The 17641-nt window shown below is 36.8% G+C and overlaps 2 protein-coding genes across 5 annotated transcripts; both read right to left on the bottom strand.

The window, feature by feature from the left end:
- Positions 1-1418: 1418 nt before the first annotated feature.
- On the bottom strand, positions 1419-3429 carry LOC116317421 (ladderlectin-like). Of its 4 annotated transcripts, none has more exons than XM_039605177.1 (7): positions 3276-3429; positions 3128-3205; positions 2947-2973; positions 2588-2694; positions 2320-2454; positions 2105-2216; positions 1419-1751 (listed from the first exon to the last, which is right to left on the bottom strand). In XM_039605177.1, exons 2-7 carry the CDS (start codon positions 3186-3188, stop codon positions 1678-1680), a joined length of 516 nt encoding a protein of 171 aa, XP_039461111.1. In that variant the 5' UTR covers positions 3189-3205; positions 3276-3429; the 3' UTR covers positions 1419-1677. The 4 variants fall into 4 exon arrangements, with proteins under 4 accessions (XP_039461111.1, XP_031592040.1, XP_031592041.1 ...); XM_031736180.2 differs by having other exon boundaries at positions 2947-2976; positions 3276-3428; XM_031736181.2 differs by having other exon boundaries at positions 2588-2697; positions 3276-3428.
- Positions 3430-13599: 10170 nt separating this feature from the next.
- LOC116317416 (ladderlectin-like) lies at positions 13600-15403 on the bottom strand. The gene is made up of 6 exons (XM_031736172.2): positions 15345-15403; positions 15191-15268; positions 14730-14833; positions 14476-14610; positions 14213-14324; positions 13600-13933 (listed from the first exon to the last, which is right to left on the bottom strand). The coding sequence occupies exons 2-6, from the start codon at positions 15249-15251 to the stop codon at positions 13863-13865; spliced, it is 483 nt and encodes a 160-aa protein (XP_031592032.2). The 5' UTR covers positions 15252-15268; positions 15345-15403; the 3' UTR covers positions 13600-13862.
- Positions 15404-17641: the final 2238 nt, after the last annotated feature.

Raw genomic sequence — 17641 nt, 5'->3', positions numbered from 1 at the left:
TCCTCACACTGAGCAACCATTTTGGTGCCTTGACCAGGCCGAGGCTCAACTCTCACCACCAGTCCAGATTGCAATTCTCTCTTTCACTTTTAGCCAGTCAAGCTTTGTGTTGGGCACCAGTGTGTTGATTTTTTTTTTTTTTTTTTTTTTTTTGAGAGAAGACAAATAGGCTCAAATTATACATTTTTACAATTTATTATCAAAAGGTTAGTATTTCAGATTAGTTTTACATGGCGTAATGGACTTCCGTCTCTTTGGCTCAGAGACAAAGGCTGCTGTGTCTCTCTGCTCACTCAGGAGACAAACAAACACTTTTATTGCATGAGGTAAAAACAGAATCTTAACATGATTGGTCGAAAGAGTTGAGGGTGGCCTTATATCTGATATCGACTCACATTTTTTCCTCTGCACCTCTCTGGACATTTGCATAGATAGAGATGACCCTTCTGTTGGAAACACTCCCATTACCATGGCAACCATCTCTTGTCCTCCGGTCAGGCCTGTAGAATTAAAGAAGGGTGTAACGGTGTATTCCATAACAGCAGATTTATGGCCCAGGCTAAATTCCTAAGAGTCTTGCCCTGTTTATCTCTGATAGTGTCTTAGTGTTACAGACTAGTTCCAAAGCTATACATGTGCGCATCAAAAGGATAAAACACAAAAATGTGACACAAACCACAAGGCAGTTGTGCAGTATAGAATAATGGTGGGACATGAGCCTTAAAAGTAAAAACTTCCAACAGAAGGCGGTTCCATATTTTGGGCACCACAACCACAACAAAAGCACAAACATTGTGTTTTTCTTTGTTTTTTTTCTCACTCCTTCAGAACTTTTTATTCTGACAACATAGTACCCTTCTCTACATTATAGTTTCTTTATTTTCTTTATTTTTTTAATGTTTTTTTTTTTTTTTTACATTTTATTTTAGCGATTTCATTTGTTTCTGTGTAGGGCTCTCACAAAGTAAGAATTTCATTGCACAGTATAACCACTGTGTTCTGCATTGTAATTGGCAATAAACTTCCTGATCTTGATATTTAACTAGTTTTTCAGCATCACTCTGAGGCAGGATGCTTATAATTTCAGAGATATTGCACAAATGTGATAAAAGCAGTCCTGTGTGTTCATTATGGACACTAAAGTACATATCTGGTCAAAAAAGACTCCAAGATTCCTCAAAGTGTTACTAGAGAAAACTATCAGTAGCTAACTGCCTCTATATGAAGTTAGAATTTCACAGCACTCATTATGCATGTTCACATTTTCTACCATAAAACTTTCATGCACATAAGACACAGTTGAGCAGAGCAGAAGACGTGATTGCTTTTAAATGGAATGAGAAAGGTGGATGTCGTGGATTTTAGTTATTAGACCCATAAATATGTGAGATGTGCAATAAACTCACAGACCAGTTGGATTCAATGCTTGAGATTTTAATGATGAAGATGAAAAAGAAAAGTTAAATCTGGAAAATAAAGATTTACTAAAAGCATTCTTTCCATTACAAATTTAGTTTCCTCCTATTGAAAGAGAAAATCCATCTCCACTTTATTTCACTTGTCGCATCATTCCTTATGTAGCGTTACAGCAAAGAAAAAGCAGTAAAGATGTGAAATGGGAAACAGATTTTTGGGATACATGTGATCATTCGCTTCTTTGTTTGGTAAACCATGTCTTCATCCCTGGACTTTCCTGACGCAGACATATGGGTATCGGTAGTGACAGTTTATATCATTCATACACTTGTGTCCTGTAAGCACCAAAAATCAACATTAAGTGAAACCATGATAACACGAATACATACTTATTTGAGGAAAAGATTTAGTTTTTTTGTATGATAGCAATAGCACCTTAAATGTTGACTATACTTTCACAACATAGATAATGAATATATATGTATCATTTGATATATACATATATTTTCAAAATTAATGAAATACCACAAAGTTTTTTATGTATTATGGTAAGAAAGATACATTAAATACAATGTTTTTTTCAGTTCAAAATAAAAGTATTTGACACACCAAACAAGTCTGGAAATTGTTACCACCCCCTCCAGCCCTCCAACATCACTCTTAATTACTAGATTGTCACTAGACTTACCTGACCAGTTCATGTGCATGCAGTGCTCTCTGTGCCTATAGTTGTTAGGCTCTCCACGACACCAGTACGTAAATTTGAAAGGAGTTCCATCGATCCAAAACCAATGACGCTCCTATAAAACAGAACAAAATGGACAATAATGGTTAGATGATGGATAATGATGGTTAGAGTCATCTTTCGAAGTGAACGCCTTTGTTTCATGATCAGTAATATACCTTTTGAGCATCAGAGCCTCCAATCCATGTAAGTGGGTAACTGTGAGTAGCATGATATATGACCCTTTGAATCTCACGGTATTCTCTGAGGCTGCGTACAGATGCCAGGTTTGCATGCACGGACTGACAGTGTCTCTTTAGTGGAGATCAACAGACATCAGAAATTTCAAAGCCAAAAAAAGAAAAATATAGAAGTTAGATTTTATAAAATATTACAGGAGATAAACAGAGAAGGAATAAATGGAAAAATCTATATCATTGTTTTTACCTGAGCATGAGCCCAATCCAAGTGATAAGGAAAATAGCGGTAGTATCGGTTGCCGAACCTGATCCAGTGACACCAGTGACATAAGGCTCTCTTCTCAACAAGATGCTCTTCTGAAGACAAGCAAATAATTTAGTAAAAGTGAATAAGGTTTTTTAAAGTGTACATATATTTGTTAGTTATTTAAAAACGTTGGTAATATGTATCTAAAATTTCTGGAATATTTTCTCTTCAGGGCCTCAAAACAACTTTGTACCATTGATTTAGCTGCACATAAGCAGTACATGTGATGTGATGCTGTTCTGTTCAGCATCACAGAAATGTGATTAATCTTGGTGAAAATCATTAAAATGTTGACCAACCTGGTGCCTTTGCCTCTGTCCCACCTTCTTCTGGAAGAGCAGGACAAAGTAAAACATCAGACTTTGAAATTTAACCATCAATGACAATTGATGACAATTATATGACAATTATATTCATTCTGTTATTTGTATGATTAGTTCACACATATACACATTATGTACGTTAGACGGCAACACTCACCAGCAGCAATGATCAGAGCCATCATTGCACAAAGAAGTACAGACACAGTCAGCAGCTTCATGGCGATGTTTAGTATGTCTGTGAAAAACAGAAGGCATCAAGACATCATTCATTTAAAAAAGAGGATAGAATAGATATTGTAGCAGACCTTTTGGATAATTTTGTAGAATATTTGTAGAAAAGATTTCTTTTCAGCACCGACTGGTAGCTTCAGCCTTCCAATGAGAAGGTGCTGAACAGCTCTAAGATCAGTGCTTATATACTGTTTCTTTGGTGCTTCAAAACTAGGAACTAACTTTGAAAAACTGACACATGTGTCATGTGATTCATGCTGGTCAGACTTTCACTGCATCTCTTTCTTTCTTCGCCAAAATAATTGCCTCACACTGACCTCTTCTTCTCCTTTTGGCTGACCACTTAATTTTACCTATTGACTCGTTCATAAAGAGGTTTCCTAATGCATAATCACAACATTTTTGATGTATTTAATTAGGATGGAATGTCTTTTAAGAATCAAAAACAATAACAATCATATTAATGAATGATGATCCCTGGTTTTGCATCCTGATCTTGATTTTTTGTGAGTTGTTTGACTTTCTGGGTTGTGAGAATGTTTTCTGTTTAGAGTTTGTTTCATGTCTCTTTGGTGAATGGGGTTTTCAGCTTTTTTGTTATTTATTATTTTATTATTCTTTTTTAATATATTGTAATGGTGCAGCTTCTGTATTCATTGATGTTACATTTTTTTCAAAATGCTTCAGTTATTACATTTAATTACTGCTTGGAACACTCCTCATCACCTCCGTTGCAGTCTACCTCCTCATCGCCACCACCACTTCCAGTTTCCCAAAAGAGGAAGTTTTATCCCCAATAGCAAAAGAGGCAGCCTCAAACATCCTATACTGTATGCTCTATGCAGCTCCAGGTCTCCGATGTTGTGTACCTTCCCCCCTTTTTTTTCTCACACTGTAAATTTTCCATGAAGCCAGATAACACACATTAATTGCAGGAATGTCTTAAACACATACATTTCTGGATAACATTGAATTTCTTGCTTCTAACTTCAGATGAAACAAGTTATTGTACTTGGCCCTAAAATTCTTAGCCAGATGCTTACTCTGGATGGCATTTGCTTGGCTTCCAGTAACACAGTTAGGAACCTTGGAGTTGTGTTTGACCACAAAACTGTATGTCCCTTAATGGTCATATTAAACAAATATGTAGGACTACTTGCACAATATCTCTCAAATAAGAAACATCCATTATCAGAGCGAAACTGAAAAACTTGTTCCTCCTTTTATTAATTCTACACTGGACTATTGTAATTCACTATTATTGGGTTGTGCTAAACTCCCTTGAAAACCCTTCAGTTAATCAGCTCTAGAAAGAGCATATTTCTCCCATTTGGATATAATTCTCATCATTGGTTTCCTGTTAATCAAATGTAGAATCAAATTTAAAATCCTTTTCCTCACATACAAGGTCTTGAATAATCAGGCCCCATCTTATCATAAAGAGCTTATAGTACCATTGTCATAGAGCACTTTGCTCTCACACCAGCTTACTTGTGATTCCTACAATATTTAAAAGTAGAATGTGAGGCAGAGCTTTTAGCTTTCAGGCCCAACTTGGATTTAGGAGACAGACACTTGTTAGGGTTCAGAAATTGGAAATTGGAATTGGAATAGTAATAATGATCATAAAAATAGCAGCAAATAATACCAGCATAATATTTTACTACTCCTGACACACTCTATCTTCTTTTAAGATTAGATTAAAACTTTCCTGTTTGATAAAGCTTATACTTAGAGCCGGATAAGGTGATTCTGAATTCTTCCTTATGTCTAGGCTTCTGGTGACTTCCGATGATGCACTGGGGGTTTCTTGTTCACTGGGGCAGGGCGTGGTCTGCGGTGCTGCTGCAGTGGATGGTGGACGCACCTGAGGGGCATCCGCAATCACACCTTGCTGGCTCAACGTCTGTGCTGTCTTGTTGTTGTGGTTGTTGTTGTTGAAGTGTTCAGCTTCCAGCTGGAAAGCTGCAGCTCTGTGTGTGTGTATACAGCAAATTAGAGAAAAGTGTTCTGCCCGACATTTCTTGATCTTAAAAGGTTTTTTTTTCTTTCCTGTGTCATCAAGTGCTTGAATATTATAATATAAAGTCCGTTAAGGTGACTTCCATTGTCAGTTAGCACAATATAAATAAAACTGTACATAGTTTAATTAGTTTTAAAATCTTTTTTTTAAGCTGAATGTTTTTGTTTTAGTTTTGTTACTGATGTTTTAGCAGCTTGATGGCGTCAAGCTTGTAAGGGTGAAGGGCAAAGCAAAGTTCAGCATTCATCAGTTCATAAACATCGATTTTGTCTACCATGTAAACATAGAACATACAGAGTTGGGGATTAAACCATATGTGTTTTGAAACAATGCTTTAACAAACAAAACACTTTACACATTTATGGCAGCATCAAATTTGAAAATATTTATACGTTTTGATTTTGTTTTAATTTTTTTTCTTCAGGAGTTTGTTGCTTGTCCTTTCCTACATGACGTTTGGGGGTTTTGATCTAAAGGTCAAATGCAAGAAAAGATCTCAGTGTGCTCTAGAAAATATTTCTGATTTTAAACATAGGGAATAATTTGTACAATTATTTGTAATAAAAGTAATTTTACACTCACATTTCTAAATTGCTTTTAGTGAAATTGGCTGGAGTGTAGACGGGTTTAAACAGAACCATTAGATGTTTATGTTTTAGCAATGTTATTGGGGTTTTAAGAAATTGGATGTGTTTTGAAATTCACAAGTCTTGTGAAATAATGTCTGAACTTCAGTTCCAGACAGTGTTTCAAAAGTTGTCCTAGCTGTCACTTCTGTAACAGCTAGGGCTACTGGCTAACTGATAATAACCATGATAATGAGTTTATCTGCGAGTCAGACTTAGACATCCTCTTCCTGGTTATACATTCGCAAATTCATTTACAAATGCATGTTTAAATCATTTTATTTATTCAAACATTAATAAAGTAATTTTTCACTTAATAATTTGATTTAAAATTAAAAAAACTATTTTAAAATCAATATTTCAAAATTAATTATTAATCCATTAACAAATACTTCAAATCAAAGATGAATTTGTAAATTAATTGTAACAAAATTTAGATTTTTTTCATTACTGTTGTGCATTTTTAATGTAAACTCATGTTTGGCAAAAAAAAAAAAGTATGTGATGGAGGGAAATTGAGATAATCTTTTGATTCAGCACCCTAAAAAACATACAATTTACAAAAATAAGAAAAGAAAAGAATCTATTCAAAAATGCTTTGTAAAGATATTGAAATATAATATAAAGCTCCTTGAGGTGACGACTGTTGTTAGTTAGCACTTTATGAATAAAATAAAATAATTTTAAATTGGTTTTAAGGAGTTTTCTTTAAGATATACAGTATTTTAGTTTTAGCAGTGTCACTGCTGTTTTAGCAGCTTGTTGGTTTCAGGCTTTTAAGAATGAAGGACAAAGTAAAGTTCAGTGCTGATCAAATATGTTCACGTGTTGGACACAATTGAACATAGTGAGTTAGAGATTAAGTCATACGTCTTGTGAAATGATGCTTGAACTTTATCTTTGAAAGATGTTCCTTCTTCAGAATTTTACAAAGGCTGTGGGCTAATTGATGATAGCATGATAAAGAGTTTATGCGCAGGTCACAGACTTAAATATGCTCTTCTAGTAAAAATACCTTAAATATAATTCTTTTCAATGAAATTATTATCCTGAAGTGACCCCAAATATACAAAATAATCAATATGGTCTTAAAAACGAAGCAAGGTTATTGGGGTTTTAACAAACATTGATGTGTCTTGAAATTCATATAATGTGAAATAATGTCTGAACTTCAGATTCAGACAGTGTTTCAAAAGGTGTCACTTCTGTAACAGCTAGGGCTGAAGGTTAATACTGATAATAACCATAATAATGAGTTTATCTACAATTTAGACTTAGACATCCTCTTCTTGGTTATCTGTTTGTGTTGTATGGTTAAGAAAACAGAAAATAATGGCCATGAATGTCTGATGCTTGGTGGATCTTTCGTTTGTCTTATGAACTGAAACCAGTGATCCAGTATTAAAAGATTACTTAAATGCCTATATGACCCATGTAGGATTTACTGATAGGGGACCCCTCATAAGTACCTGATTTTTCCTTTGAATCATCTCTGAATCTTGTTTCATTATTGTTTTATTTCCCATACAACACTAAAAAACAGAGAGGACTGGCATATCAGGAATACTGTTGGTGGATACCCACATAGTGAGAGAGTTGAAGAGTGAGTTGTTTGGGATGGCATTAACTGCCCTATTACAATACCTCCTCAATAAACTGTGGTAAGAGCAAAATGTCTGGTCCTTGAGAGTCTTTGCGAATGTTACACTGGTGTCAGATTTAATGCATGTGCATTTGTATGTCAAATACTGTCAGCTTCTGATTGGTATTTAATGCTTTAGTGTCGCAATAAGTATCATTACATGTCCTTTCCTGTATCAATTAAATTCAAACCAGTTTCATTCAATTCAGCTGTACTTAACACAAATGACTGTACCAGTCACCCTAAAATGATTCAAAACAACTGTGAACTGCTGAACTCCCATAACTTGTTTTCTCTTACATCTCTTCTCTTTCGTCTTACAATGCTGTGATTGCAGCCAACTCTCTGTGAATGGTACTCATGGTCTTTGATCAGTGGTTGTTGATTAATGGTCATGAAAATTTGCATAATTATGATGAAGGTGACCTCCCAGCCCATTGTTCCTTCAGTGGGCTGGTTTCACTCATTATGCAAATGTACTGGTTATAAGGTTTGGGGAAACCTGCAGTCAGCTGAGACTGAAGAAGTCACTTGGATGAGTGACGAAACGTTTCTCCCACAAAACGCTACGTCCAGATGAACAGAATCAACTTTTGGAGAAATACAAAAAAAGACAAAAAGACATACAAATTTCTTCACCTGTACCGAACCCTGAGCTGTCTATGTTTTTTATTTTATTTTAAGAGATCACAATTAAAGAATTACATAAGATAACATACCACCTGAATTCCTCCACCTGTCAAATCAACATCACTTCCACTATCGTGGCTCAAGAGTTGGGAGTTCGCCTTGTAATCGGAAGGTTACTGGTTCGAGCCCCGGCTCGGACAGTCTCGGTCGTTGTGTCCTTGGGCAAGACACTTCACCCGTTGCCTACTGGTGGTGGTCAGAGGGCCGGTGGCGCCAGTGTCCGCAGCCTCGCCTCTGTCAGTGCGCCCAGGGTGGCTGTGGCTACAACAATGTAGCTTGCCATCACCAGTGTGTGAATGGGTGAATGACTGGATATGTAAAGTGCTTTGGGGTCCTTAGGGACTAGAAAGCGCTATATAAATACAGGCCATTTACCATTTACTAATTTGTGAAAGAAGTACCTCTGATTGTTGGTCTGCAGTTAAAATTTTCATTGCCTACTGCCTCTGTCACAGTCTTTTAAAATGCAATACTTAAACCTTTTCTAAAGAAAACTGCACTGGATGCTCTTACTTCAAGGCATAGTCACACATGCCTAGAGACCATTTATTATTATTATTACTAACAGTTGCAGTGGTTAATAGTTGTTGTAGTACTAGGATTATTATCTTGACCATCCTCATGTCCATTACCTAGAAACCTGGTCATGCCATTTCAACAGTTTTTGCTTCCTGTTATCAAATGAATCATCAACATATCTCTCTACTGCATAGCGTTGCCCTGAGGCAACAAACCACATTTTCATGCCTCACACTGGCCCTTAAATTTTTTTTTTTCAAATAATGCTACCAGACACATCTCTTTCCAATAAAATGATGAGTTGAAGGTGGTGTGACTTTCATTTGGGGGTGGGTGGGACCCCTTTCTGCAAGCTGCACTACATGAGAGACATCTCCATTAGGAGTTAAGATAAAGATCACTATTTTACATGTTCATAGTGAAATAAATGTATATTAAAAATACTTGTATGTGTATAAATATGTTAAGTAGTATATTTGATTGTTTGTTCTACTTTTTTAAGTTTATTTATACAGTAAAACTGTTCAAGGCAACACTGTGCAGTTAGCCTAATTTTTTTCAGGCAATATAATGCATTAGCATACGTGTGTAGAGATGTGTTTGTGTGCATTTATACGATCATAGTAAATGTTTTTTACTCTACAATCTACTCATAATTACGGGGCATAGACGTAAAAACCTTTTATGGAAGGAAACCAAGGGAATGTGCAGTTAGGGTTCAGGGATCTGGTTCAGATCCCTGAACCAGGTTTGAGGAACACTTAGGAGCTCAGGGGTCAGTTGGTAAAGTAATTGTGTGTGTGTGTGTGTGTGTGTGTGTGTGTGTGTGTGTGTGTGTGTGTGTGTGTGTGTGTGTGTGTGTGTGTGTGTGTGTGTGTGTGTGTGTGTGTGTGTGTGTGTGTGTGTGTGTGTGTGTGTGTGTGCACGCGTGCATGGGGTTAGGGTCAAATGTTGGATGTATTTTGGTGTTTTATTGTTCTGTGAAATGTTTACATCGTTTATTTGTTGTTTGTTTATTTGTTCATCCATGTTGTACTAATAAAACTTATTATAGAATAACTCTGATTTGACTACCCTTGTCGCACAATGTTGCCTTGAGGGGAGTTGGGGAGGGCAGGGTGTCAAATTTTATGATTGATATATTATTAGGGACCCTAAAGCTACCCCAAAATAGGGTGAAATATTTTTTTCCCCCAAAATTAAAAAGTCATGCAACATCAACGGCCCCATCATGTGCCCAAATACTGATACTGCAAGTTGCAGTAAAGTAACAAACTATATACCTTCTACTTAATGGAACAGAAATCTAAGTGAAAATAATGTAGTAGAAATAGTGTTGCCAATGAGCCAATCAAACAGCCAGGTTCAGGACAGTATGAACTATGTAGTTGCAGACATGTCTATTCATTGTGATAGGTAAATATGCAGTTAAGCATTAGAATAGAATAGAATAGAATGCCTTTATTGTCACTATACAGTTGTACAATGAGATACAGAGCATCTCCTACTCAGTGTAAACATGCTGGGGGGGGTACAGTTCTGCAGCGCTATATACATATGGACAGTATTAACATATGGAAGAAGATGTGTATATATATATAAAATGTACAATTTACAAGCCATAAGTAATATGTAATAAATAGTGTTATGTATGTACAGTTGAGTTATTGCACATGGAATTGGTATAAATAGTGGTGGTCCATAGAGGAAGTGGGAAGTGGGGGGCTGTGTTATCGGTGCATGTGTGAGTTCAGGGTGGTTATCGCTTTGGGGAAGAAACTGTTTTTGAGTCTGTGGGTTTTTGTGTTGATGCACCTGTAGCGCTTCCCTGAGGGAAGCAGGCTGAACATGGTGAAGCCAGGGTGGGAGCTGTCCTTGATAATGTTTGCTGCTCTGCTGAGGCAGCGGGAGGAATAAATGTCCATCAGGGAGGGGAGAGGGCAGCCGCTGGTCTTTTGTGCTGTCTTGACCACACTCTGAAGCCTCACTCTCATTAAGCCAAAGACTAGTGTTCTTGGCTAATTACATTCATAATTTGAATTAATACTTATTGGCCTTACTTCAGTGCTCTTTTGGGAGGACGCAGAAACAGTGATTATGTTGCCAGTCTAGATAGGAGCCAGGAGCTAGAGCCATGATATTACATGTGCCTGGATAGTTAAAATATATAGTTTAGAAATAGGAGCTCACAAGGACCTGTATTGCAGTATACTGGTATTTGGGATGAAAAAATGTCCCTGCAACATGTCAGGGGTTAATGACCACTGTCCTTGGTAATGTCCCAAACAGTAACACCAAACTGTACCTTAGGAAAGAGGCTGGTCGTGGCCAGGTTCGTCCAATTGATGCTAAGGTCTTTGAAAACATTGAGGACAGGAAGGTGTGTGTGGAAAACCTAAGAGAAAATTAAAGAAATGAAAGTTCATCATAGTTACATAAATTCCAAGATCGCAAATTTATCTAAATGTGTTCAAATCTGAGGTTGAACTGTTTTATCGTTGTGGTATATAAAAACCAACTGTTCATCTTAACACAGCCCAGGTCATCAACAGGTCAGGTCATCAACAGGTCATCAACACAGCCCAGAAGATCACTGACTGCTCTCTGCCCAGCCTGGAGGTCATTGCAAACTCTCGGTACCTCAGCAGAGCTGGCAATATCATCAAGGACCATTCTCACCCCAGCAATCAACTGTTTGAACTATTACCGTCAGGCAGACGGTACAGGTCACATAAAACCAGAACAAACAGATTCAGGGATAGCTTCTTTCCCAGAGCTATCACCATTGCAAATAAGCACAAAAACAATTGAACCTGCTTAGCCATACCATACTGTCACTGTCATTATATTATGCTGCTATTCATACTGTCATACTGTCATTATATTAATGCTGCTATCCTGTAAATATCATACTTACTTTTGTTTGAGTACTTATGTTTGTTTTATTGTACCTTTTATATCTTACTATTTTTTATTTATTATATTTATTATTGCATTTTGCACCAAGGGAGTGGCACTCCAATTTCGTTGTACCCTGTGCAATGACAATAAAGGCTATTCTATTCTATTCTATTCTATTCTATTCTAAAGAAAGTTACTGTGACTCTCTGTACGGCCTGTAGGTAAACTGTAGGGGGTAGAATCAACACTGATTGAGTCAAAACCATTGCTTTGGTCTGGTGGCTATTGCTTTAGCGGAGGTTTCTTAGTATCAACTAGGCCTACACACAGGCTGTTTGGACTTGTGTGCACCCAAAGTGTACCTACATTTTAAAAGATACCCTGTTTGTGTGTCGCCAAAAGCATTTCAAATAATTTTTTTAGTCCGGCATATAGTGATGTAATCTTTAAATATCTGGTCAGAAGGAGCCTTTTTGTCCGTTCCTGCTGCCAACATTTTGGCACTCGGCACCCTCCATATTATGACTCCAACATGATTTCTTTTTAACTCTGTTACATAGCACTACTTTTTTCCTTCATGACTCTGTGTTTGCCAATCAAAATATACTCAATATCATTTCTTTTTTTTCTCAATTTCTCCTCAGCCACAGTTATTTTTAGCACAAACAGACGACTACATGCAGATCATCCCATTACTCAGAATATATTTTCTTATTCATCATATCGGTTAGACTGATACACTAATTAAAGTATTGAGCGTGATTAGTAATATTATTACACATCATATTTAATTATACTTTTGATTAAAATGAGAGATAATTTAATTATGAGCAAAATCACATGTAGATAAACTCTGCTTTAACACTCAGCATTGCTTTACCCATAAAAAGTCTGGATGGCATACTTTTATTTCATTGTTAGATAAAGACGAGCCAGGGGATCTCAATCTGTTTTTACTCCTCAGCTGTAAAAGGCTGACTGTCATCACACGGACAGGCAGCATGGAGACCCAAGTTTGTGAAGGCAACAACTGGAGAATGAGTTAATATATGCACCAAAGGTATGAATCCAAATTCCACTTACCTCAACATCAAGTTCAAGGTCAGAGGCCAAGTTTTCAGAAAATCTTGTAAACACAAAAAGTCACCTAGGATTCAAAATAATACCACAGTTGCGGTACTAGGAGGATGAGGGGTAGCACCAGTGTTTTTATTGACTAGGGAGTTTACAGAAATGGGGATTTTATAATGATTGTTCTCTGTGTGCAGAGTAATTACTCAATATCATCCCCCATGCTAATGCTAACCTTAAAACTGTGGGATGATTCTTTATGTCCTCATGGGTAAAACCTTAGAATTGAAATAAAGAGTACATTCTGTTTCACATGATTGTATGGAAGGAATGGAGTCACCTTAGAAAAGCTTACATGCTTCTAGTCGCCACTATTTTAAGCGCAGAATTAAGAGTAAAATCCTTTATTCCCTTGACTATTGTCAGGTGTTCTGTGCCAGGTGGTGGATTTGAAAGTGGTGAGGCAACCGTGCTAAGCACTGAACTACCATAGTTAGTGAGATTAGGTTGATTTGTGATTCTAAATTGCCAATAGGTGTGAATGTGAGTGTGAATGGTAGTCTGTCTCTATGTGTTAGCCTTGCAACAGACTAGCAATCTATCCAAGGTGTACCCTGCCTCTGGTAGTTGGGATAGGCTTCAGGTCACCCATGACCCTGATAAGGGTAGCTAATAAGAGAACAGATGGAAATAGGTTTTGTGTTGTTTGACTGTGTAAATAGGTTGTGTGGGTAAGCTGTAAAGAAAGTCACCTAAATCTGAAAAAAAAGGTGAATGTTGTTCCATTTAATGAAATATGCACATAAAAACATCAATTTATTTGAAAATCGGGAAGTTTACACATGGATTTCTTTAATGTTTGGCAGTAGACCAATGAAAATATAAAATGCAACAAATACGACTCACAGACCAATTTGATCCAATGCTTAAGATTTTAATGATAAAGGTGAGAAAGAAGAGTTCATGCAGGGAAATAAAGTTTTCCTAAAAGCATTCTTTCCATTACACGTTCAGTTTGATGCTATTAAAAGAGACAATCCAGCTCCAGGTTATGTCGCTTGCCCATTCATTCCTTATGTAGCGTTACAGCAAAAGAAAAGAAGTAAAGATATAAAACAGATTCTTCTGGGGTAATTGAGATTATTTGCTTCTTTGTTCGGTGAACTATGGCTTCATGTCAGACAAGGAATTATCTTCTTTTCCTGACGCAGACAAATGGGTATCGGTAGTTACAGGGTTTGTCATTCATACACTTCCGTCCTGTAAGCAGCAAACATTGACATTAATTGAAACCATGATTATTTACACACATACCAATCTATACTAAAAAAATTAATATAAAAAAAAAATTGTGAAAAACACAACACTGTGTAATTGTTGTTTACAGAACAAGTTTAATTGAATTAAAAAAAATACAACAGCTGTGTTGTTACTAGTTGTCATGCCAAATAAATGAGAATTATTTGGGAAATCGTGGACACTTTGACAGCTTTTTTCCCCTCAGCATTCATAGAATTATACTTTTATTTGAGGATTCACCTGTCCAGTTCATGTGCATGCAGTGCTCTCTGTGCCAAACATTGTTCGGCTCTCCACGACACCAGTATGTGTATGTAAAAGGAGTTCCATCAATCCAAAACCAATAACGCTCCTAGAAAAAGCAATAAAATGGACAATAAAACATTATTGAATATTCACAGCATGTAGCTTGTTTTTAGAGAGACTGTTTTTCAAAGCCCAATTCTCTTTGGCTAGAATAATCTTTCTAACTATCAAACCATGCATAATTATGAGTAGTAAACCTGTTGAGCATCAGAGCCTCCAATCCATGTAACTGGGTAACTGTGAGTGGAACGATATATGACCCTCTGAATCTTGCGGTACTCTCCAAGGCTGCGTACAGATGCCAGGTTTGCCTTCTTTAACTGACAGTATCTCTATAGTGAAGATTAACAGACACCAGAAATTTCAAGATTTATGATTTAACAAAGCAAGACTTCAGAAAAAATTAACCAAACAGAGAAAAAGTAAATGGTAAATCCAAATAACTGTTTACCTGAGCTTCCGCCCAAGTATAGCGAAAGGGAAAGTAGCGGAAGTATCGGTTTCCATATCTACTCCAACCCAAATACCAGTGCTTCTTGTATACAAGATGCTCTCCTGAAGACAAGCAAAGAATACTTTAGTAAAAGCAATTTGTGTTTTTCTTGTAATTACAAGGGGTTTTTTTTGTATAAATGTATTTATATGTACATGAAAATAATTTCATGAATGAAATTTAAAAAAAAAAAATTTCCTGACTCTTAAAAAACCCCACCCTTTCTCCTACAAACGTAGCTAAAATAATATATAACACTGACATATCGTTCTCCTGTTTAGCATGGCAGAAATGAGACGAGTTTGGGGGAAAATCAGGAATATGTTGACTGACGTGACTGAATTGATCCCTGATCTGGAAAAGCAGGGCAGATTAAGACAGCAGATGTTGACTCTGATAAATAATACTGCATTTCTCACCAGCACCAATGGTCACAACCATCACTATACAAAGAAGTGCAGACACGGTCAGCAGCTTCATGGTGATGTTCAGAATCTCTTTAAAAAACAGAAGACCCAAAGTGATTGACAGTTTATTAAAGAAAAGAAAAGATAAACTGTTTTTGCAGCAAACCTTTTGTTGAATATCGTCTCTTATTTCTTGACAGCACCACCCAGTAGCTTCAGGTTTCCAGTGAGAAGATGCTTAACAGCTTTGACATCAGTGCTTTTATACTCTTTCCTTAGTTTAAATCAGGAACTACTTTTATCTGCTCCCTCGCCACAAGGTGTCGCCACAACGGGTAGCTCTGCAAGTGCATTTCATAATTTTTGACATGTACGTCATGTGACTCATTGTACTTCTATGTTTCCTCACAAAAACCGAAATAACTGCCTCATGCTGTCTTAATTTTACATTGACTGGTTAACAAAAAGTTCCCACAGAGTACAACTACAGAACATCTGATAAAGGCTTACTGTGTCTTTTAGAAAAAGACACTGTTAAAGAAGAAGCTGTGTTCAGCGAGATTAAAACATATTATTATTACTGTTGTTACCAGTGTTTGCGAAGTAATGATATTATATAAAGAAATATCCCTCCAAGAAACAATCAGTATGACTACTTTGGTCCTCTTGTTTTCCTAAAAGAAACAAAGTCAGCACATTTACTCCATTATGATAGTTTTAAAAAATGCTTTCAGGAAACAGTGATGTCCCATGAAGGTTTATCAGTGTCAGACTTGCCCTCAGCATGTTGACATCGACTTAAAGGAAAATGCCTTCTGCTCTGTCAGAGAAAACATTTTCAAGCTGCCAAAGTGATTTGTCATGGGGTCGTCTAATTGTTGGGGTTTTCTCGTATTATCGTACGGTCTTTACCTGACACTATAAAGTTCATTGAGGCTACTGTTTTTGTGAGCTGGGACTTAATAAAATAAAATAAAATCTCACAGTATCTGTGCTAATCTTGTCAACTAAGTTGACATTTGGTGACTTTGTAGTTTTTCATTAGGTCTTTCTATACACAGCATCTTTTAGTCGTATTAGTCACAATGACAATGCTAATATCACTAAATCTAAGGGAAACTGTGCATCTCCTTGGCCTGTCACAGTATGCCTACAGGTCACAGAGCAGAGATGCCATGGCAACTTTATTTATCTTAATTTTTCAAGTTATCTTGCATGGTTCTCATGCAAGATAACTATTTCTTTATTTTTCTCTGACTTGTTTTTGTCTTCTGTTAAGCACATTGAGTTTACATATAGTGAAATGTGCTATACGTAAAATTGCTATTGCCATTCTAGAGCACAGTTACTGCTGTTTTCGGTTTCATTATGCACCACAAAACAAGGCTGAATATTGAACAGGCATTCACAATCAGTTATGTTCCCACAGCAGAAACTGTGGAAGGTGAGTTAAACATGTGAGTTTAAGATGAAACCATGATTCTTGTGAAATAATGTCTGGACTTCAGTTTTGAAGCACGTTTTGAGAGCTGCTACTTCTTCAGAGTCTAACCGAGGCTAACTGATGATACCACGATAATGAGTTTATCTGTCAGTCACAGACTTGTCTCACATACAGCTTCCTGATTAGTTATGTGCGATGCATATTAAATAAAACAAAAACTGAGTTAAAATGCATGAGCAATGTGTGAAAAACAAAATGCACCCTTACTACTTAGAATAGAATAGAATAGCCCTATAGTGTCATTGTATATGTACAACGAAATTATGGAAATTATTAATCATGTGCACTTGGTTAATTGATCACTAGCAAGTGTAAGTACCTCTAAAAAGCAGAGGTTTTGGCAGACACATTGCAAAGACAGCAATGATCATAGAGAAGCAACTGTTTCTGCTCATCAATCTGGGAAGAGCACTGAGTTTGAAATGGTGACATCTTCTGTTTGTTCTCTTTTTTTAATATTTAACAAACATGTTCACAGAGAACACTGTGTACGCCACAGCTTTGACAATCATGGTCTGAATGCTTGTGCCAAACACATTTGCTTTAACACCCACATAGCAGACAGGTCTGGCCCACATCTGGTGTCAAACTGGCACTTCTGACTGACTGGTGTCATGGCAGGGTGTATGTCAGCCAGATGTGGGCCAGGTCTGGCAATCATGGCACTATTTATAGTCCTATTTTCCTATTTTAGTAAGAAGACCCAAATACCATGTTTCAATACTATACTGCTATGGTAGCCAATGTTTCAAATGCAGGTTTGACAGGTTTGTGAGTGTACCAAAAGGGCCGTCATTCTTTGCGATATGTGGGCCATGTGTAAGCACATTGTGTGGGCCAGATCCGGGCCATACCAATTTTGCTATGTGGGCAATAGCAATATTTCATTATACTTAAACTGTTTTTGAGCATCAGCCTTTGACAATAAGGTTTGAATGTAGACCCATTGTAAATGACCT

Source organism: Oreochromis aureus, linkage group 3 (assembly GCF_013358895.1).
Source record: "Oreochromis aureus strain Israel breed Guangdong linkage group 3, ZZ_aureus, whole genome shotgun sequence".
NCBI lineage: Eukaryota > Metazoa > Chordata > Actinopteri > Cichliformes > Cichlidae > Oreochromis > Oreochromis aureus.
This window is presented reverse-complemented; position numbering and strand designations above follow the sequence as displayed.